The sequence below is a fragment of the Oncorhynchus clarkii genome, unplaced genomic scaffold, assembly GCF_045791955.1.
Source record: "Oncorhynchus clarkii lewisi isolate Uvic-CL-2024 unplaced genomic scaffold, UVic_Ocla_1.0 unplaced_contig_3708_pilon_pilon, whole genome shotgun sequence".
NCBI classification, from domain to species: domain Eukaryota; kingdom Metazoa; phylum Chordata; class Actinopteri; order Salmoniformes; family Salmonidae; genus Oncorhynchus; species Oncorhynchus clarkii.
In genome coordinates, this window is record NW_027261032.1 from 308374 (window position 1) to 331942 (window position 23569).

The 23569-nt window shown below is 43.6% G+C and overlaps 2 protein-coding genes across 15 annotated transcripts in view; both read right to left on the reverse strand.

The window, feature by feature from the left end:
• The window catches only part of LOC139403864 (selenocysteine insertion sequence-binding protein 2-like), a 30960-nt gene extending 29856 nt beyond the window's left edge, over positions 1 to 1104 (reverse strand). For 9 of the 11 annotated variants that reach the window (XM_071147038.1, XM_071147037.1, XM_071147036.1 and 6 more), the window contains exon 1: positions 880 to 1080. In XM_071147038.1, coding sequence (XP_071003139.1) covers positions 880 to 897 — 18 coding nt within the window. In that variant the 5' untranslated portion in view covers positions 898 to 1080. Of the gene's footprint in view, positions 1 to 879 lie in introns of all 11 variants that reach the window. The other 2 variants (XM_071147039.1, XM_071147040.1) reach the window with 2 other exon arrangements.
• A 1622-nt stretch (positions 1105 to 2726) lies between these two features.
• On the reverse strand, positions 2727 to 16358 carry LOC139403866 (COP9 signalosome complex subunit 2-like). 4 transcript variants are annotated; one of them, XM_071147043.1, is made up of 13 exons: positions 16221 to 16358; positions 15582 to 15695; positions 15424 to 15501; positions 15142 to 15267; positions 14011 to 14100; positions 10521 to 10598; positions 9955 to 10129; positions 9432 to 9610; positions 9143 to 9195; positions 7260 to 7357; positions 6777 to 6859; positions 6440 to 6498; positions 2727 to 3714 (listed from the first exon to the last, which is right to left on the reverse strand). In XM_071147043.1, the coding sequence occupies exons 1-13, from the start codon at positions 16356 to 16358 to the stop codon at positions 3570 to 3572; spliced, it is 1416 nt and encodes a 471-aa protein (XP_071003144.1). In that variant the 3' UTR covers positions 2727 to 3569. The 4 variants fall into 4 exon arrangements, with proteins under 4 accessions (XP_071003144.1, XP_071003143.1, XP_071003146.1 ...); XM_071147042.1 differs by having other exon boundaries at positions 2985 to 3714; positions 14011 to 14107; positions 15140 to 15267; XM_071147045.1 differs by having other exon boundaries at positions 2985 to 3714; positions 16215 to 16308.
• Between the last annotated feature and the right edge of the window lie 7211 nt (positions 16359 to 23569).

Genomic DNA, 23569 nt, shown 5'->3' on the forward strand with positions numbered 1-23569 from the left:
AGTATACTAGATGGCAGCTTTCTGTGGCCTAAACTATGGTGCCATATACTGTCATGGAATTAAGCCTAGTGAAAAATATGACATTTTAAATGGGCACTTCCAGTAAGTCAGACCACATAATAGAGTAGCTAACTTGCATCATAGTTAAGTTACTCTATGCGCAGCAGGAGTCACTCAATGGAATGTGATTCAAATGCAAAAGAACCGGACATTCCTCCAGAGCGAATCAGCTGGCTAGTTAGTTGTCAACAATCTACCACACACTCACTGCAGACTGGAGGTTTCGGGTAACTGGTCACTACCTAGCTAGTTAACTTACCCTGGTCCGTATTATAATAACTATCTAGCTAGTTATTTAACGGTGTGTCAAACATCAAAGTTCACCAGATAGCTAAGTCAGTTCATGTCAACCGATATGTTGACATGAACTGTCATTAATGTCAACACATTGTGACAGTATAGGTACTGTAACTAGTTTAGTTAGATTCTCAATATAGTTAGCCTCAATTAAAACATATCTAGTACATAGATCAGCATATCAGGGAGAACAGATGAGATATTGGCCACCCAAAATGACAAGCGTATAAAAGCTGCTTAGCTAACTGGCTAGTTAGCCAGTTAGCTAGTTCACTTGTCTTTACTTACACGCATGCCTAGTACGCGTAGCGATCTAGTTAGATGACAAATCATTGACAATAATCAAACATCGGATAAACTCACGGACACTTCTAAAACATTAAAGGGACATTGTTACCTGCAGATACGTTTTGGGCCTAGCTAGCTAGCTTCATATTCCCATTAGCTAACTAAAGCTAGTTGTGCCCTGTTACCAGACATAATCGGTTCCGTCATTACTTCGCAGAGAAAATCCGTCTTTACCTTATCACAAGAGTCCATGTCAATCGCTGAGACCGCGGCAGACCGTCATTGAGCACGCAGTGGTCGTCAAGATATAGGTGATTTAATTGTCTTCATTGTAAATGTTGAGCCAGTTGTGTGAAACACACCCTGTTTTACCTCTGCCTAGTTGAACTGTTGCTGCCTAGCTAGCTCGGCTAGCTCTGAATGTGTCAACGTAGGAATGGAATGGCAGAAGAGATGGTCATCTGGGACGGAAAGCCCACAGTCTCAAACAATGTTCGTCTTTGCCTTCGGCGTCTGTCACTGATAAGATTTGATGGACCAGGATAAATAGGCCTACTGTGCAAAAAGTATATATTTTTTGTTGAGTAAAGCAGTTGCAGTAGGAAGTTTACATACACCTTAGCTAAATACATTTAAACTCAGTTTTTCACAATTCCTGACATTTAATCCTAGTAAAATTACCTGTTTTAGGTCAGTTAGGATTGACACTTTATTTTAAGAATGTGAAATGTCAGCATAATAGTAGAGAGTGATTTATTTCAGCTTGTATTTCTTTCATCACATTCCCAGTGGGTCAGAAGTTTACATACACTCAATTAGTATTTGGTAGCTTTGCCTTTAAATTGTTTAACTTGGGTCAAACGTTTTGGGTAGCCTTCCACAAGCTTCCCACAATAAGTGGGGTGAATTTTTGCCCAATCCTCCTGACAGAGCTGGTGTAACTGAGTCAGGTTTGTAGGCCTCCTTGCTCATACACACTTTTTCAGTTCTGCCCACAAATCTTCAATGGGATTGAGGTCAGAGCTTTGTGATGGCCACTCCAATACCTTGACTTTGTTGTCCTTAAGCCATTTTGCCACAACTTTGGAAGTATGCTTGGGGTCATTGTCCATTTGGAAGACCCATTTGCAACCAAGCTTTAACTTTGACTGATGTCTTGATGTTGCTTAAATTTATCCACATAATTTTCCTCCCTCATAATGCCATCTATTTTGTGAAGTGCACCAGTCCCTCCTGCAGCAAAGCACTCCCACAACATGATGCTGCCACCCCCGTGCCTCACGGTTGGGATGGTGTTCTTCAGCTTGCAAGCCTCCTCCTTTTTCCTCCAAACATAGTGATGGTCATTATGGCCAAACAGTTCTATTTTTGTTTCATCAGACCAGAGGACATTTCTCCAAAAAGTATGATCTTTGTCCCCATGTGCAGTTGCCTACTGTAGTCTGGCTTTTATATGACGGTTTTGGAGCAGTGGCTTCTTCCTTGCTGAGCGGCCTTTCAGGTTATGTCGATATAAGACTCGTTTTACTGTGGATATAGATCGTTTTGACCTGTTTCCTCCAGCATCTTCACAAGGTCCTTTGCTGTTGTTCTGGGATTGATTTACACATTTTGCACCACAGTACATTCATCTTTAGGAGACAAAACGCATCTTCTTCCTGAGTGGTATGACGGCTGTGTGGTCCCTTGGTGTTTATTCTTGCGAACTATTGTTTGTACAGTTGAACGTGGTACTTTCAGGCGTTTGGAAATTGCTCCCAAGGATGAACCAGACTTGAGGTCAACAATTATTTTTCATGGCTTATTTCTTTTGATTTTCCCATGATGTCAAGCAAAGAGGCACTGAGTTTGAAGGCAGGCCTTGAAATACATCCACAGGTACACCTCCAATTGACTCAAATGATGTCAATTAGCCTATCAGAAGCTTCGAAAGCCATGACATAATTTTATGGAATTCTGATAGTGAATTATAAGTGAAATAATTAGTCTGTAAACAATTGTTAGAAAAATGACTTGTGTCATGCACAAAGTAGATGTCCTGACCGACTTGCCAAAACGATTGTTTGTTAACAAGAAATGTGTGGAGTGGTTGAAAAACGAGTTTTAATTGCTACAACCAAAGTGTATCTAAACTTCCGACTTCAACTGTATGTCTAGCCTACAACACCGAATCAACTTTTGGATTATAATTCTAACAGATTTCTGCTTTGCTACTGTTCTGTATGCAATGTGATGGTTAACATAGATTCACTCCCATCACTGAAAATGTATCTATCTATTCATAAGTTTCTGCACACAAACAATTGACTAACACTAAGAACAGGAGTCTGTTGCAACTACCAAATAATACTGATATTTACAAATAATATAGTATGGAACCAATGTTAGCATGAGAGCTGAAAAGTAGACGGTATCTAGACCTACATTGAAATGTCATATACAGTAAACACAGTTGGAGAACATTAGTTTGTTTTATTCACAACAGCCAACGTGCATTCAATGCTGCAGCTACATGTTGTGAAAAAGGCTTCCCAACACCAGCTGCCAGTCAACAGGCACAAATAAACCATTGTGTTATTGTACTCAAACTGCCCACTGAAAAAAATACAGCACTTTTAAAAAGGTGTTGACAGTGATATTTCTTAAATCATTCTACTAAAGTCTTGTGAAAAACAAACACGAAGGGCTTGACGTAAACCGAGATGTCCCTTAGAGAGCGCTGATGTCTTCTAGAAAGCAGTATCTCTCCTTCTCTGGGAAACGCAGCGTCAGATCACAAAACATCTCTGTGCTGCTGTGGAGCTCCTCTCCGCTCAGCCCATCCACACTGGATCGTTTGGTTTCTATTCTGACACATTGGAACAGTTGATTGAGATCCTCCTTCCTATCTTTCAGTGCTGTCCATTGTCACATGTCAGTCAGAATCATGTGAGTTTGCTGACGATGGCTTGGTTGAGAGAGTTGAGTTGTTTAGTCCATTTGTCTAAGGCAGTGTAGCGCGCCCCCCCTCTCTTCTGGTAGTCTAGCTCCAACAGCTGGTTGACCTGGTCGATACGGCCTTGGATGGTGCTACGGGGAGGAAACCACAGCACAAGAGAGATCAGAGAACAATGGTTCAATAAATACAACACAAGAATGGACATTAGCATCCTAGCAACATGACTAAACATTCTTTCCATCTTGGTCAGGAAAACATTTAGAAATGGATCAAACAATATTGTATAAAACAATGCATTTTTATATAAAAATGGGATCAACAACATCAATATTTGCATTTGATTATGGTTTAAATTACACAAATCACTGTGGATAGCATTAGTTGGAGTCATTGTTGAACTTCTTTCACTGTTTGGTTTCTGTCAAGCATCTGAACCACTGTGTGTACTCTCTCTCAACCAATTATCACATCTACACCAAGCTGTCTGATGAACACATTCCACCACCTCCACATTTCACTACATACAGTACATATTCTGTTGAGCTCTGTGACAATGCAGTGTCAAATGTCAATCTGTTCCAGTTGACTGGCCGTAGATCTGATCAGGCTGAGGGTAGTAAACAATACACAGCAGTCTGCTACAGTAGCCTGGGAAATAATAAAGACATGCTAGATAAGACACCTGTAAACTGTTGATTTCTCCCAACGTTTTATTTGCCCAACGTTTTGATCAAAAGATCTTCATCCGGCCGACAAGGACCTTTGGGTCAAAACGTTGCAAAATAAAACTGCGGGAGCAATCAACAGTTTACAGGTATCTTTCATCACTTTACTTTTTGTAGCCTGCAAGTTACTGAATGTGTGCACGTACACTACTTCTAAACTAAATAATGAAACCAGTAATAAATTAAACAGGGAAGAATAACACCACAAACAGAGACAGGGAGAGAGAGAGGGAGAGAGACAGAGACCCATGCTGGCCTCCTGCATTCCTCAAGGTGCAGGGTGGAAACTATGAGGAACTGAGAAATGAGGAATTCAAATGATCCCCGTACACAAAACATGTCTTAACACACATGCACAAGAAACATGCTTTGCTTCGTCTTGTGATGCCTCTGTCAGCCAGGTACACTATACAGAGTATACTAGGGCTGTCCCAACAACAAAAAAATAGTTTGTGTATGTTTATTTTTACATATATAGACACACCCTATTGTTTGAATAAAATCAACTATATGTTGGCTACTGAGCATGTCTGATGCTTTAAGCACTGCAATTAAAAATAAAGACACAAATGACCAAAGAGGGAGCCAGAGATCAATATAGCCTAACCAGAAAGACAAAAACCTGTTCCCAACCAGACCCTCCTCTTCCCGCTGCTGCTGGCCTTTGCAGCTTCTGCCGTTAGGCTCCTGAAGTAGCCGGTAATAGGCTACACGAATGGTCATCACCCTTTTCTATTTGGATTGGCAAGTTATTGTACCATTTCTACTGATCTACGTGCCAGTTATGATTTTCATATGCACATTTTTGTAAAACAGTTTCATTTCATTTATAATAAAGTCTTCATATCTCAAAATCAATGTCATGTGGTCAATAAGAATTCTACCTAATGAAAAAATAACTTCTATTGCCAATAGGTAAAAATAGCCTACATAATGCCAACAAATGAAAACACTGCAGCCCGCAGGTAGAAAAAATCCTGATAAAAATAAATATCCTATAAATCACATAAGAAGTAATCAGGTGGGCCTTTATGACGTTTCCACCCGATCAGTGTATTACATTTTTCCCTCTTTCATGCCGAGTGGTTATCGAAAGAGCTGGAAATATTTTGTAAATAGGCTACGTTGAGGAACTATTTTCATTCTCAATGGATGTAAAAACAGACTTTGTTTACTTGCTGTTGAAGGCGAAGAAAACATGTATTTGAGAAGCTCCACAGTAATGGGGAGTTAAGACAATCAGAAATACTATCCGATCCCCAAATTGGCACACACTCGGCTAACAATGTGTCCACTCCTACAATGACAACGGTACGACTGGAATAATAATATTGTGAACGCATTAAAATAAATGACAGTAACCAAACAATGCAGATAAGAAATGTTGGTCATTTATGTTAAATGTACTGCTGGTGATACTGGTGTACCATCCCGCGGCCTGCAATGGATTAGTCCACTCAGACGGGCGTGAATCAGACAGGTGTCTCGTGTGCCATCATTTTTTAGAATGTATTTGCTACTGCTCGACTGAAAAAAATCTTGGTTGACCAACAGCCTATTGACCAAACAATCGACTAAATGGCGTAAGCCCTAGAGCATACAAAACATTAGGAACACCTTCCTAATGTAGAGTTGCACCCTTTACCCTTTGGCCCTCAGAACAGCCTCAATTCATCAGGGACTGGACTCTACAAGGTGTCGAAAGGGGATGCTGGCCCATGTTGAATCCAATGTTTCCTTCCCACAGTTGTGTCAAGTAGGCTGGATGTCCTTTGGGTGGTGGACCATCCTGATACACACAGGAAACCCATCAGCGATCCATGTCTCAAGGCTTTAAAATCCTTCTTTAACCCGTCTCCTCGCCTTCATCTACACTGACTGAAGTGGATTTAACAAGTGAAATAAGGGGTCATAGCTTTCACCTGGTCAGTCTGTCAATGGAAGAGCACTAGGTGTAGTATATAAGAGGTATTCAGCCTCATAGAAATACGGAAGAGTCTAGAGAAAACATTACAAGTCTTCCATGGCGTGAATGTCTGTTTGATGCAAAACACTTTTCCTAACAGTGGATTCTACACTCCTAAATGGTAGTTTGGGCCACAGATCCGATGCATGTCTAGGACAAACTTACTTGTCCAATATGCACTGCACCAACAAACTCTCCACGTCACAAACATCTATGTTCAGCTCCTGAGACAGAGGAGACAGAACACAGGGCGTTTGATCAATCCAAACAGCAACATCAGTGACGTAATAAATACATGATCTACTCAGCAAAGTTCATTATCAATAAACACAGTGAAGTCAATGATTAACTCTAGCCTGGTCTCAGATCTGTTTGTGCTGTCCTACCAACTCGTATTGTAAAAATCATCATGCCAATGACCATAGGAATTGGCAAAAAAGCACACAAACAGATCTGGGACCAGGCTAGTTAGTCCAGATGCCAGTGCTGTCCTTAGACTTACCTTAGAGATGAATGGGATGTGTATTCTAGTGTAAGGCTTGATGAGCGCGATAAGGACCTGGGTCCTGATGTTCCGCAGCAGCTCTGGAAAATAAGACAAAACAGCACTGATCAGAGTCTCTTCAGTCCACACCCCGTCCACCAGGGCACACTCACCCCCGTCCACCAGGGCACACTCACCCCCGTCCACCAGGGCACACTCACCCCCGTCCACCAGGGCACACTCACCCCCGTCCACCAGGGCACACTCACCCCCGTCCACCAGGGCACACTCACCCCCGTCCACCAGGGCACACTCACCCCCGTCCACCAGGGCACACTCACCCCCGTCCACCAGGGCACATCATCTCAATATGCAGATACTGGTACAGTTTGTCTCAAGTTTGTTGAAACCTCGTCTTCAATGCAATACTTCCATGTCTCGTTCATCAACAAATGTGAGAAAGCCCACACATATACACACAGGCACACAAACACCACTCACCCTCTATGTGTTCTCTGATGAAGGGGTCATCCATGATACTACTATGGTTGGTCTTCAGTATCTTCTCAAACTCTGTGATGTCATTATTCTGATAGGAGCTGAGAGTAGACACACAACAGTAGAACAGTCACTGGGTTAGAATAATGACATTACAATCCATAAAATAATGACAGACAGTTGAAGTCAGAAGTTTACATACACCTTAGCCAAATACATTTATTCTTAGTTTCACAATTCCTGACATTTAATCCTAGCAATAATTACCTGTTTTAGGTCAGTTATGATCACCACTTTATTTTAAGAATGTGAAATGTCAGAATAATAGTAGAGAGAATGATTTATTTCAGCTTTTATTTCTTTCATCACATTCCCAGTGGGTCAGAAGTTTACATACATTCAATTAGTATTTGGTAGCATTGCCTTTAAATTGTTTAACTAAGGTCAAACGTTTTGGGTAGACTTCCACAAGCTTCCAACAATAAGTGGGGTGAATTTTGGCCCATTCCTCCTGACAGAGCTGGTGTAACTGAGTCAGGTTTGTAGGCATCCTTGCTCACACACACTTTTTCAGTTCTGTCCACAAATCTTCAATGGGATTGAGGTCAGGGCTTTGTGATGGCCACTCCAATACCTTGACTTTGTTGTCCTTAAGCCATTTTGCCACAACTTTGGAAGTATGCTTGGGGTCATTGTCCATTTGGAAGACCCATTTGTGACCAAGCTTTAACTTCTTGACTGATGTCTCGAGCTGTTGCTTCAATATATCCACACAATTGTCCTTCCTCATAATGCCATCTATTTTGTGAAGTGCACCAGTCCCACCTGCAGCAAAGCACTCCCACAACATGATGCTGCCACCCCCGTGCCTCACGGTTGGGATGGTGTTCTTCAGCTTGCAAGCCTCCTCCTTTTTCCTCCAAACATAGTGATGGTCATTATGGCCAAACAGTTATATTTTTGTTTCATCAAACTAGAGGACATTTCTCCAAAAAGTACGATCTTTGTCCCCATGTGCAGTTGCAAACCGTTGTCTGGCTTTTTTATGACGGTTTTGGAGCAGTGGCTTCTTCCTTGCAGAGCGGCCTTTCAGGTTATGTCGAAATAGGACTCGTTTTACTGTGGATATAGATACTTTTGTACCCGTTTCCTCCAGCATCTTCACAAGGTCCTTTGCTGTTGTTCTGGGATTGATTTATACTTTTCGCACCAAAGTACATTCATCTCTAGGAGACAAAAGGCGCCTCCTTCCTGAGCGAGCGGTATGATGGCTGCGTGGTCCCATGGTGTTAAGGGAGGAGACCAGAGCTAAAGAGCAAATGGCTTTCAAATGGGCTTTTTATGGTCGATGCAATTCAATCCAGCATCCGCTGTGTTAACGAATGTGGAGCCCGTGAACGGTAGGGCATTCATGCTTCTCACACTGTTCAGAGCAGACATACCAGAAACCCCTCCCCAACTCCACCTGTCAACCAGTCATCGTCTGGGAAACAAACACGAGCTCACGGAGGCCTCAGCCTTGTTTTACATTTTGAGAGAGAGGTGTCAGAGCCACAGCCTAGGAGCGGTTCCATTTCCTTCTGCAATTGCATCAAACTCACAGAGCAGACCCTCTGTGTCGTGGATCCCAGACTGATCATAAATTAGGTTGAAGAGACGCCACAGCTGAACCCGTGGTTAAAGGGTATCTTCACTATGTTGCACCTCCATCAACCACTTATATGTGATGTAAAACAATGACAGTTTGGGTCAACTGACAACTCAGCACAAATAAGTGGAAATAGGTTGTAAATAGTGACGTTATTGTTTAACTGATACCTTGGCTTTCTACCCTAAAATATCAGCAACACCGCCATGGATGACTAGAAGCACACACGTGTTCTTACCTTACTAGATTTGTCATGGCCAAGATCTCTGGGTCGTTTTTATAGGGTTTGGCCTGTCACAGAAAAACACAATAAGAACAGCCACTGTAATACAACACTTTATCAAGCAGTGTTTGCTGCAGGTGATTTGAATTTGATTAATGCAATGTTGCCTCCAACAATATAAAGGTATGGGATGCCTCCAACACGTGTATTGTTCCATAATGATAATGTTAGTATTTGCTCTAAGGGGATAAATAACATTTCATTTAACTGGACTTAACTAAACTGAATTGAATGAGTGTTGTACCTCCTGTGAGTCGAAAGGGTTGATTCCAGACTTCATGAGCATGTTGGCCAGCACCAGGTACTTCAGACAGGTGGTTCTCCTGGGGCTGCCTGACTCATCGTAGTTCTTAAACGCCTCAAAGAAGTCTGTGTGGGCCTTCTCAAACTCCCCCTCTCTCAGGTGCATCTTACCCCCACACTCTGGGGAAGGAGACAAAACAGGAACAGGCCTGTTAGTACATCACATAAACACACGCAGTGACTGACACACACACACACACACACACACACATCTTTTTACCATCTTATACAATATTATCGATTTTATCCACGATAGTGGCAAACCCCTCCGAGTCTTCCTACACGTCAGTTTACAAGGCGTAACCATAGAATTACTATTCTAAGAGGGATTATTTTTCTACGGTCAATGTATTTATTCAATGTAAACCGCTGTGTGTGTGGCTCCAATGCAATACATGTAAAATATAATAATGTTGACAGCTATGCTGCCTTCAGGGTTTCATCTGTCTACGGTGGTAACACACCCCTGATGACTCCCATAATGAGTGGGTGAGGGATAGCAGACTTGATGTGCAGGGACTGTTCATACAGGGCCTTCAGCTTCTTGTTGTTCTTCTGGGCTGTGTACATCTGGATCTCCAGAGCATAGATCTCCAGGAGCTGGGTGCCTTTCTTTAGGTCGTCCTCCCCGTCATCTGTCTAGAGAGAGACATAGATATACACCATTACAGATCACACACACATAAAAGACCATAGTTCCCCAATATCCTTTGTCTGCACTGCACATAGATATAGAACTTAACAGATCAGATATGCACATAACAGACCACAGATCTTCAACATTGTCTGTCTGCAGTGCACATAGATACAGATATACCACATAATAGATCAGATATACACATAACAGACCATATATATGCAACATCATCTGTCTCCAGTGCACATAGATATACAGCATAACAGATCATACCAGTATACAACAACAACAAAAATACTGCTAGCAGCCATATCGGGAACTTAGCTACTCAGATGGCTGTGTAAACCCCATCAGACTAAGCGTTGTCTCAGACTACCACCTGTCTTACTGTACCTGACAGGACTGGTGCAGCTGTCTGAGGATCTTCTGTAACTTCCCAAATTCCTCTCTCTCCAGATACAGCTTGCCCAGCTGAGAGACAACCAGAGGACGACAGTTAAAACAGGCTGAGAGACAACAAGAGGACGACAGTTAAAACAGGCTGAGAGACAACAAGAGGACGACAGTTAAAACAGGCTGAGAGACAACCAGAGGACGACAGTTAAAACAGGCTGAGAGACAGCAAGAGGACGACAGTTAAAACAGGCTGAGAGACAACCAGAGGACGACAGTTAAAACAGGCTGAGAGACAACAAGAGGACGACAGTTAAAACAGGCTGAGAGACAACACGAGGACGACAGTTTACAGGCTGAGACAACAAGAGGACGACAGTTAAAACAGGCTGAGAGACAACACGAGGGCGACAGTTAAAACAGGCTGAGAGACAACAAGAGGGCGACAGTTAACAGGCTGAGACAACAAGAGGACTTTAGTTAAAACAGGCTGAGAGACAAGAGGACGACAGTTAAAACAGGCTGAGAGACAACAAGAGGACTTTAGTTAAAACAGGCTGAGAGACAACACGAGGACTACAGTTAAAACAGGCTGAGAGACAACACGAGGACGACAGTTAACAGGCTGAGAGACAACACGAGGACGACAGTTAAAACAGGCTGAGAGACAACACGAGGACGACAGTTAAAACAGGCTGAGAGACAACACGAGGACGACAGTTAAAACAGGCTGAGAGACAACACGAGGACGACAGTTAAAACAGGCTGAGAGACAACAAGAGGACGACAGTTAAAACAGGCTGAGAGACAACACGAGGACGACAGTTAAAACAGGCTGAGAGACAACACGAGGACGACAGTTAAAACAGGCTGAGAGACAACAAGAGGGCGACAGTTAAAACAGGCTGAGAGACAACACGAGGACGACAGTTAAAACAGGCTGAGAGACAACACGAGGACGACAGTTAAAACAGGCTGAGAGACAACAAGAGGGCGACAGTTAAAACAGGCTGAGAGACAACACGAGGACGACAGTTAAAACAGGCTGAGAGACAACACGAGGACGACAGTTAAAACAGGCTGAGAGACAACACGAGGACGACAGTTAAAACAGGCTGAGAGACAACAAGAGGGCGACAGTTAAAACAGGCTGAGAGACAACACGAGGACGACAGTTAAAACAGGCTGAGAGACAACAAGAGGGCGACAGTTAAAACAGGCTGAGAGACAACACGAGGACGACAGTTAAAACAGGCTGAGAGACAACACGAGGACGACAGTTAAAACAGGCTGAGAGACAACAAGAGGGCGACAGTTAAAACAGGCTGAGAGACAACACGAGGACGACAGTTAAAACAGGCTGAGAGACAACACGAGGACGACAGTTAAAACAGGCTGAGAGACAACACGAGGACGACAGTTAAAACAGGCTGAGAGACAACGAGGGCGACAGTTAAAACAGGCTGAGAGACAACACGAGGACGACAGTTAAAACAGGCTGAGAGACAACACGAGGACGACAGTTAAAACAGGCTGAGAGACAACACGAGGACGACAGTTAAAACAGGCTGAGAGACAACAAGAGGACTTTAGTTAAAACAGGCTGAGAGACAACAAGAGGACTTTAGTTAAAACAGGCTGAGAGACAACAAGAGGACTTTAGTTAAAACAGGCTGAGACAACAAGAGGACTTTAGTTAAAACAGGCTGAGAGACAAGAGGACGACAGTTAAAACAGGCTGAGAGACAACACGAGGACGACAGTTAAAACAGGCTGAGAGACAACACGAGGACGACAGTTAAAACAGGCTGAGAGACAACACGAGGACTACAGTTAAAACAGGCTGAGAGACAACACGAGGACTACAGTTAAAACCGGCTGAGAGACAACAAGAGGACTTTAGTTAAAACAGGCTGAGAGACAACAAGAGGACGACAGTTAAAACAGGCTGAGAGACAACACGAGGACGACAGTTAAAACAGGCTGAGAGACAACACGAGGACTACAGTTAAAACAGGCTGAGAGACAACAAGAGGACTTTAGTTAAAACAGGCTGAGAGACAACACGAGGACTACAGTTAAAACAGGCTGAGAGACAACAAGAGGACTTTAGTTAAAACAGGCTGAGAGACAACACGAGGACTTTAGTTAAAACAGGCTGAGAGACAACACGAGGACGACAGTTAAAACAGGCTGAGAGACAACAAGAGGACTTTAGTTAAAACAGGCTGAGAGACAACACGAGGACGACAGTTAAAACAGGCTGAGAGACAACACGATGACGACAGTTAAAACAGGCTGAGAGACAACACGAGGACGACAGTTAAAACAGGCTGAGAGACAACAAGAGGGCGACAGTTAAAACAGGCTGAGAGACAACACGAGGACGACAGTTAAAACAGGCTGAGAGACAACACGAGGACGACAGTTAAAACAGGCTGAGAGACAACACGAGGACGACAGTTAAAACAGGCTGAGAGACAACACGAGGACTACAGTTAAAACAGGCTGAGAGACAACAAGAGGACTTTAGTTAAAACAGGCTGAGAGACAAGAGGACTACAGTTAAAACAGGCTGAGAGACAACAAGAGGACTTTAGTTAAAACAGGCTGAGAGACAAGAGGACTACAGTTAAAACAGGCTGAGAGACAACAAGAGGACTACAGTTAAAACAGGCTGAGAGACAACAAGAGGACTTTAGTTAAAACAGGCTGAGACAACCAGAGGACGACAGTTAAATCAGGCTGAGAGACAACACGAGGACGACAGTTAAAACAGGCTGAGAGACAACACGAGGACGACAGTTAAAACAGGCTGAGAGACAACACGAGGACGACAGTTAAAACAGGCTGAGACAACAAGAGGACTTTAGTTAAAACAGGCTGAGAGACAACCAGAGGACGACAGTTAAAACAGGCTGAGAGACAACAAGAGGACGACAGTTAAAACAGGCTGAGAGACAACACGAGGACGACAGTTAAAACAGGCTGAGAGACAACAAGAGGGCAACAGTTAAAACAGGCTGAGAGACAACACGAGGACGACAGTTAAAACAGGCTGAGAGACAACACGAGGACGACAGTTAAAACAGGCTGAGAGACAACACAAGGACGACAGTTAAATCAGGCTGAGAGACAACAACAACTTCTATGTTTGTGCTATAACTATCACTAAATAAGGATGTTAGGGTGATGTTTGGCAAACAATTTAACACAAACAGATCTCGCTACCAGTCTAGGGCTTTGCAGAGGTAGAAACTCCCAAACACAGAGGCCTGACAAATCAGATATTGTCCTACCCATAGAAATAAACAGAAACATTGTGTACTACATGCATATGTCCCAATTCTCACTTGTTCACCTCACTTTATTGATTTGAGAGGAAATTACTAGTCCCTGCCACCACCAATCCACTGCTTTTTGATTTTTGTGGGAAGTAGTGACTGAGTGCACACTAGGAAAAAGCTGATATTATTTTGACACACCCTACCTTTGTGTTAGTTTTGAACCAGAGTCTGTCGTTCTTGGCATCCTTCAGAGCGTCCAGCGTCGTTTCATAAAACTCCTGCAGCAGGTCCATCTGTGACACATAAAACAACCAACCACAGCCCACATTAACACCTCAGTCATGTAGAACATGAACCTCAGCCTACATTAACACCTCAGTCACCTAGAACATGAACCTCAGCCTACATTAACACCTCAGTCACCTAGAACATGAACCTCAGCCTACATTAACACCTCAGTCACCTGGAACATGAACCTCAGCCTACATTAACACCTCAGTCATCCAGAACATGAACCTCAGCCTACATTAACACCTCAGTCATCCAGAACATGAACCTCAGCCTACATTAACACCTCAGTCATGTAGAACATGAACCTCAGCCTACATTAACACCTCAGTCACCTAGAACATGAACCTCAGCCTACATTAACACCTCAGTCATGTAGAACATGAACCTCAGCCTACATTAACACCTCAGTCATCCAGAACATGAACCTCAGCCTACATTAACACCTCAGTCATGTGGAACATAAACCTCAGCCTACATTTACACCTCAGTCACCTAGAACATGAACCTCAGCCTACATTAACACCTCAGTCATCCAGAACATGAACCTCAGCCTACATTAACACCTCAGTCATGTAGAACATGAACCTCAGCCTACATTAACACCTCAGTCACCTGGAACATGAACCTCAGCCTACATTAACACCTCAGTCACCTAGAACATGAACCTCAGCCTACATTAACACCTGTCATCCAGAACATGAACCTCAGCCTACATTAACACCTCAGTCATCCAGAACATGAACCTCAGCCTACATTAACACCTCAGTCACCTAGAACATGAACCTCAGCCTACATTAACACCTCAGTCATGTAGAACATGGAACCACTACCACCACTTCATTCATACCAATAGGACTGACCCAGAGTCAGTAACTTTATTGGCCATATAAGACAAAAGTTGTAAGAAATTGATATTGATAAAAAGTTTTTTTTTTAAAATGGAATAACAAACAGTTCACATCACTTGAGATTTGAGCCAAAATAAAGATCTGAGCTTTGAGGCCAAAAACCCTTTGTTCTAGTTCCAGGTATTGCGTCTATACCTGTTTGGAGGTGGAGATGTAGTCTAGGATGGAGTTGATGGACTTCTCTGAGTAGTTTCTGGTCACAGCGCTCCTGATGTACGTCAACAGCTGCTTGTACCGAGACATCATCTCTGGGAAGTTGGTCTGCAGGACACACACAGTTCGACAGGAGACAGGGCATTGAGTTGCAGTGGGAATGACAGTATGTCATAAAGACAAACTCACAAGCACTAATCATACGGACTCAGAGACGGAGAGTAGACATTTTGAGACAACACCACAGAGCATTTCATTTCTTACTAGCTTGAAGTTGATTTTGATCATCTGTTTTAGGGCTTTGAACCCCCATTCTCCCTTCTCTCCCTCCAGCTCCAATACCTGCCAATAGAGAGTATACATTACCATCGTACACTCATCAATCTGTGAGTGAGTGGAGCGAGTGAGTAGCCAGTACCCACCTTCTGAAAGCTGTTGAGAGCTGCTTTGGGGTCATCCTCCTTCAGTGCTTTGGAGTTGTAGTACTGGTTTTCCAAGTCGACATTTGGCTCTGAGTTACTGTCCTCGGAATATTCCTGGGTTGAGACATAAACTCAGGACATAAGTTAGCTGGCTATGAGTTAACACAACAAAGATTGATAACGTGACAGAGATGTTATGATTGGGCTAACGGCTTGCCATAGTTGTTTACTAATGAGTCTAAGTAGCTAGCTGTTTTCTCTAACCAGCAACGGCGCATGCGCGGCCACAGGGTAGTTATCTACACCTAGCTAGCTAAACGGTTGTGTTTGTGGCTAGCTATGGTAACATAACATGCTATAATAAATTGACTAGTATAGCTAACTCAGTATACTATAGCAAACTCAGTTTCCCCCATGCCAAGCAGCCGAGCTTAGCTAGCACTAGCAGCAACTGCAAGCTATCCTCGCCTTTATGCTAACGTTAGCTGAACTAGCTATCTATCTAGGTAGTTTAGCTACCTAACTAGCTAACTCCCCTGCTCCGACCTAGCTAATGAAAATATACTAGCTAAGGAAACAGCTCTGATTAAACATCAATAAACAAGGAAATAGAAACGTATTATGTAAACTTACGCTTACCAGATCATAATCTTCTTCATCGTCGCACATGAAATCATCTTCCATGTCAGACATCTTGACGGGTCTTCGGAGACAACAAACACATCGCAGCTCTACAGCGCCACCAAACACTACGCCGGTTTCAGCATAGTACTGCATTATTCTTTCTGGTATTGTAGTTCGCTTTTCTACCGGAAGCTGTCGCTGTCACATCACAGTATAGATCTGTAACATTTCTAGTCTTTTCAATTAAATCAATTTGACTCACTGATAACTATCTTACCTTATCATCCTAGAAATAGCCATAAAAAACTTACATCACAAATCAAAGGGACAAGCATGAGGACCATGTATTTATGAAGTCTTACCCCTGCCTTACCTCCCTAATCTTACCTCATTTACACACACTGTATATAGATTTTTTCCTATTGTGTTATTGACTGTACATTTGTTTATTCCATGTGTAACTCTGTGTTGTTGTTTGTGTCACACTACTTTGCTTTATCTTGGCCAGGTCACAGTTGTTAATGAGAACTTGTACTGGACTACCTGGTTAAATAAAGGTGAAATAAAACATTTAAAAAGTCTACCGGATATATCAGGGACTCGTCCCTATTGTAAAACTGAAGAGTGCAGAGATGGTAGTGTGTGTGTGTGTGTGTGTGTGTGTGTGTGTGTGTGTGTGTGTGTGTGTGTGTGTGTGTGTGTGTGTGGATGGGGAGTGTGCGATTTTTGGTTCCAACCGCCGTGTCTTTGTGAGACGCGGAGTAGGTGAACGGAAAAGCATTCCTCATGAAGCTGGTTGAGAGAATGCCAAAAGGGTGGCTACTTTGAAGAATCTAAAATATCAAATATATTTTGATTTGTTTGTTTGACACTTTTTTGGTTACTACATGATTCCATATGTGTTATTTCATAGTTTTGATGTCTTCACTATTATTCTACAATGTAGAAAATAGTAAAAATAAAGAAAAACCCTTGAATGAGTAGATGTGTCCAAACTTTTGACTGGTACTGTACATACACACACATTGACAGGGGCTGAGTCACTGGCTTACTGGTGCTCTTTCATGCCATCCCTAGGAGGGGTGCGTCACTTGAGTGGGTTGAGTCACTGATGTGATCTTCCTGTCTGGGTTGGCGCCCCCCTCGGGTTGTGCCGTGGCGGAGATCTTTGTGGGCTATACTCGGCCTTGTCTCAGGATGGTAAGTTGGTGGTTGAAGATATCCCTCTAGTGGTGTGGGGGCTGTGCTTCGGCAAAGTGGGTGGGGTTATATCCTTCCTGTTTGGCCCTGTCCGGGGGTATCATCGGATGGGGCCACAGTGTCTCCTGACCCCTCCTGTCTCAGCCTCCAGTATTTATGCTGCAGTAGTTTATGTGTCGGGGGGTCTAGGGTCAGTTTGTTATATCTGGAGTACTTCTCCTGTCTTATCCGGTGTTCTGTGTGAATTTAAGTATGCTCTCTCTAATTCTCTCTTTCTCTCTTTCTTTCTCTCTCTCGGAGGACCTGAGCCCTAGGACCATGCCTCAGGACTACCTGGCATGATGACTCCTTGCTGTCCCCAGTCCACCTGGCCGTGCTGCTGCTCCAGTTTCAACTGTTCTGCCTGCGGCTATGGAATCCTGACCTGTTCACCGGACGTGCTACCTGTCCCAGACCTGCTGTTTTCAACTCTCTAGAGACAACAGGAGTGGTAGAGATACTCTTAATGATCGGCTATGAAAAGCCAACTGACATTAACTCCTGAGGTGCTGACTTGCTGCACCCTCGACAACTACTGTGATTATTATTATTTGACCATGCTGGTCATTTATGAACATTTGAACATCTTGGCCATGTTCTGTTATAATCTCCACCCGACACAGCCAGAAGAGGACTGGCCACCCCTCATAGCCTGGTTCCTCTTTAGGTTTCTTCCTAGGTTTTGGCCTTTCTAGGGAGTTTTTCCTAGCCACCGTGCTTCTACACCTGCATTGCTTGCTGTTTGGGGTTTTAGGCTGGGTTTCTGTACAGCACTTTGAGATATCAGCTGATGTACGAAGGGCTATATAAATACATTTGATTTGATACATTTGATTTGATTTGATTGACCCAGTTGCAATCCCACACTGAGAAATGGGTCTGAACCATGACAAGAGGTTTTCAGCATTTTGATAGGGTCAAATCATTTGTTTAAAGGGATTTCAACAGGCCAGTCTCTGGGGTACTCAAGAGAAAAAAACACCCTTGGCAGAGTTGGTTTGTTCTCAGCAGTGAGGGACTCACTGAGGTATGAACTATGAATGTGGATCTATTGGAGTGTTTTTTACTAACATTGCGTGATAACTCTGGGAGGCTGTTTCTGAATAGAGTGGAATCAAGCCTGTGGATCAGGTTTAAAAATATTTCATGACCATTTTAAAACAGTGTTGGCTGCCACTCTATGACACACACACACACGCACGCACGCACGCACACACAGTGTTGGCTGCCACTAACAGCATGTGTCCTGTCTGTAATCTCTCTCTCCCTCACTAGGGAGCTTGTTTTACACCAGACTCACTAACATATTTCATTACTAAAGAGATTCCTTTTCTGAGAAGACTGATTTCTAATTTAAGAAAGAGGCCTGAGACATTGTGGAAGACAGAAGAGCTTTAGTTGGTTTATCCCATTATTCTGGACCTGTTGGAGCATAATATATATAATATCATCTGATGGATCCAGCACCAGAGAAAGGAGAGCAGGGCGGGATGTGTCAGCATGCTGTTACTGGGAAACAGGGCTCCTTTGTCACAATATCCAGTGTGTGTGTGTGCAGAGATGGGCAAAAATGACAAAATACCCTAAAGACTAATGTATCAAAACAAAATACACCAATAACCTCAACAACATTCTTAGTAACGGTAACAAAAAAAACATTTTACTTGCTATGACTCTGATATGTGGTTGTTTATCTACTTTAGTTGAATGCACTGACTGTATGTCGCTCTGGATGCTAAACGACCAAAATGCAAATGTAAAAATGACCACTTGCAAAGCATGGATATTATTATTGTAATAAGCCACACCCCTTCAGATGGACAAAGATTCAGCAACACGTATCTTGTAATAAAATACCCTAAAGAATGTATGAAAATAACACGCCAAATACTGTTGTCAACAATACATTTTTATAAAGATATTTATTTTCAAAATACAGAAAATACATAATAGACAGACTATTTCAGTCAGATGTCCTGTGCAGTTAGAAATGGAACAAATACATGTGTGAACCAAGCGCCTTTTCAATTTCACCTTATTTTAGAAGAAATAGTCCATAATTTTCTATCAGGACTGTTGAAAAGTATTTTGTATTTTGAAAATACATAATACAGCTATCTAAAGTATCTTGTTACAAAATACACTGGACCATAGTTCAGGCCAGTGAAATATAAAATACACTGGACCATAGTTCAGGCCAGTGAAATATAAAATACTCTGGACCATAGTTCAGGCCAGTGAAATATAAAATACACTGGACCATAGTTCAGGCCAGTGAAATATAAAATACTCTGGACCATAGTTCAGGCCAGTGAAATATAAAATACACTGGACTATAGTTCAGGCCAGTGAAATATAAAATACACTGGACCATAGTTCAGGCCAGTGAAATATAAAATACACTGGACCATAGTTCAGGCCAGTGAAATATAAAATACACTGGACCATAGTTCAGGCCAGTGAAATATAAAATACACTGGACCATAGTTCAGGCCAGTGAAATATAAAATACACTGGACCATAGTTCAGGCCAGTGAAATATAAAATACACTGGACCATAGTTCAGGCCAGTGAAATATAAAATACTCTGGACCATAGTTCAGGCCAGTGAAATATAAAATACACTGGACCATAGTTCAGGCCAGTGAAATATAAAATACACTGGACCATAGTTCAGGCCAGTGAAATATAAAATACACTGGACTATAGTTCAGGCCAGTGAAATATAAAATACACTGGACTATAGTTCAGGCCAGTGAAATATAAAATACACTGGACTATAGTTCAGGCCAGTGAAATATAAAATACACTGGACCATAGTTCAGGCCAGTGAAATATAAAATACACTGGACCATAGTTCAGGCCAGTGAAATATAAAATACTCAATAGTCATTTAAATATGCATTTTAAATACATGTAACATAAATACTGCCTCTCGTCTCTCTCTGGGCCTGTGATCAGTGATCAGACCAGCTCTGGTCTCTCTCTCGTGGCCTGTGATCAGCCCAGCTCTGGTCTCTCTCTCCTGGCCTATGATCAGTAATCAGACCAGCTTTGGTCTCTCTCTCGTGGCCTGTGATCAGTGATCAGACCAGCTCTGGTCTCTCTCTCTGGGTCTGTGATCAGTGATCAGACCAGCTCTGGTCTCTCTCTCTCTGGGCCTGTGATCAGTAATCAGACCAGCTCTGGTTTCTCTCTCTGGGTCTGTGATCAGTAATCAGACCAGCTCTGGTCTCTCTCTCTTGGCCTGTGATCAGTAATCAGCCCAGCTCTGGTCTCTCTCTCTGGGTCTGTGATCAGTTATCAGCCCAGCTCTGGTCTCTCTCTCTGGGTCTGTGATCAGTAATCAGCCCAGCTCTGGTCTCTCTCTCTCTCTTGGCCTGTGATCAGTAATCAGACCAGCTCTGGTCTCTCTCTCGTGGGCTGTGATCAGTGATCAGCCCAGCTCTGGTCTCTCTCTCTCTCTCTCTCTGGGCCTGTAATCAGTGATCAGACCAGCTCTGGTCTCTCTCTCTCTGGGCCTGTGATCAGTAATCAGACCAGCTCTGGTCTCTCTCTCTTGGCCTGTGATCAGTGATCAGCCCACCTCTGGTCTCTCTCTCTGGGCCTGTGATCAGTGATCAGACCAGCTCTGGCCTCTCTCTCTGGGCCTGTGATCAGTGATCAGCCCAGCTCTGGTCTCTCTCTCTGGGCCTGTGATCAGTGATCAGACCAGCTCTGGCCTCTCTCTCTCTGGGTCTGTGATCGGTAATCAGCCCAGCTCTGGTCTCTCTCTCTGGGCCTGTGATCAGTGATCAGCCCAGCTCTGGTCTCTCTCTCTCTCTGGGTCTGTGATCAGTAATCAGCCCAGCTCTGGTCTCTCTCTCTGGGCCTGTGATCAGTGATCAGCCCATCTCTGGTCTCTCTCTCTGGGCCTGTGATCGGTGATCAGCCCAGCTCTGGTCTCTCTCTCTGGGCCTGTGATCAGTGATCAGCCCAGCTCTGGTCTCTCTCTCTCTGGGCCTGTGAGTCAACTCAGCCAGACTTCTCATTATCACACTGACTCACATTGTCTGTCTGTGATGAATAGGACCATTTCACCAACCTGCTAACATCAACCTACTGGGTAACATCAACCAATAATGATTAATTGACAGTCTCTATGGATACGTGCTTCAAGCTTCTCTTCCTCCATCTCCAATACCTGCCAATGGAGAGATTAAATAACCACCATCAATTTGGTGTGTGTGTGTGTGTGCGCGCATGTATGAGTTGATTGTGAGTGTGTGTGTGTGCACGCTGCCTGTGTATACGCTGCCTGTGTATATTTGTGTGTTATTATAAATCATTATTATAATGATTCATGTAATAACTTTAAAACATGGATATTATTCCCCAACCTCTAATGTAAACAACAGGGTTTATCTGCCGTTTCATTTGGGGTTGTCAAAAACTGCTTCAGGCTGCAGTTAATAATGCTGATCCAGTAAATGTAATCTTGTTTCTGACAGTTCCTTAAACATTAGCAGCCCCTTTAATGTGTCTCCAACAGGGCAGCTGGCAACCATGGCAACCACCATGGCCCTGTGTCCTCTACCCAGCATGCAATCTGATTTTATATTTCTCTCTAAATGTGTTTATCTAGGAAAGAGCTCACGGAAGGGGCCCTAACTCTCTTACACACACACACAGATACACACGCACACACACAGCAACAAGAAAACAGAATGTCTAGTCACGCATCTTGGGCAGGTTAGGGAGGGAACACAGCTCTGATGACCCTGGGGTTCTGGCATGGAGAAGAGAGAGGGAGAGCACACACACACACACACACACACACACACACACACACACACACACACACACACACACACACACACACACACACACACACACACACACACACACACACACACACACACACACACACACGCACACTCTCCCTACCTCGTGCCCTCTCCCTCCCTCTCTTTCTCTCTCCCCCTCTCTTCTCCATGCCAGAACCCCAGGGTCATCAGAGCTGTGTTCCCTCCCTAACCTGCCCAAGATGCGTGACTAGACATTTTGTTTTTTTGTTGCTGTGTTTTTTTACAAGGTAGAAGCGTGTCTTACTTTTATACAGCAATTTGTGTTCGGCAGTGATGTTATTGCACTTCAAACCCGGCTTGGAGAGCAGAAAACACACTGCTGCCAAGTCCACACACACCCTCTCCACATCGCACGCAAGCTGGCTGTGGTATGTGTCTGGTAAGGGGTGTGTAGGTGGTTGAGGTTTGGGGGTGGGGTGTGGGTGTGGGGGTACTGTATGTGTTAGTGAGGGTGTGTATGTGGGGGTTTAGTGTGTATGTGTGTGCTGGGTAGAGGGGTGTGTACATGCATGTGCTTGTGAAGTGTATGTTTGTAGTGTAAAGGGGTGTGTGTTGGTCAGGTGAAGAGTGTTTGTAGTATAAAGGGGTGTGTGTTGGTCAGATAGAGTGTGTTTGTAGTGTAAAGGGGTGTGTGTTGGTCAGGTGAAGAGTGTTTGTAGTGTAAAGGGGTGTGTGTTGGTCAGATAGAGTGTGTTTGTAGTGTAAAGGGGTGTATGTTGGTCAGGTGGAGTGTGTTTGTAGTGTAAAGGGGTGTGTGTTGGTCAGGTGGAGTGTGTTTGTAGTGTAAAGGGGTGTGTGTTGGTCAGGTGGAGTGTGTTTGTAGTGTAAAGGGGTGTGTGTTGGTCAGATAGAGTGTGTTTGTAGTGTAAAGGGGTGTGTGTTGGTCAGATAGAGTGTGTTTGTAGTGTAAAGGGGTGTGTGTTGGTCAGATAGAGTGTGTTTGTAGTGTAAAGGGGTGTGTGTTGGTCAGGTGGAATGTGTTTGTAGTGTAAAGGGGTGTGTGTTGGTCAGGTAGAGTGTGTTTGGGTGTTTAGACAAACAGAGGCCATCCACTTCTATACCACGCCATAGTCTGAGGCTTCTATCACCCTGACCCAGACACCAGACTAAACCCCAGCCCCCTGGACCACCAGACCAGACACCCAGACTAAACCCCAGCCCCCTGGACCACCAGACCAGACACCTAGACCCTGAACCGGTCAGCCCAGAGTGCAGGGTTCAGCTACCCTTCCTCCATTTGGCTGGGGCTGGGTATATGGCTGGGGAGAGGTATATGAC

Coding starts and splice junctions, on each gene's coding strand:
- LOC139403866 (XM_071147042.1), bottom strand. CDS start 16,358: ATGCAGTACTATGCTGAAACCGGCGTAGTGTTTGGTGGCGCTGTAGAG. Junction 9,611..9,954: donor CATTATGGGAGTCATCAGGG/GTGTGTTACCAC, acceptor CTCCTTCCCCAG/AGTGTGGGGGTAAGATGCAC. Junction 7,358..9,142: donor GCCATGACAAATCTAGTAAG/GTAAGAACACGT, acceptor GTCTACTCTCAG/CTCCTATCAGAATAATGACA.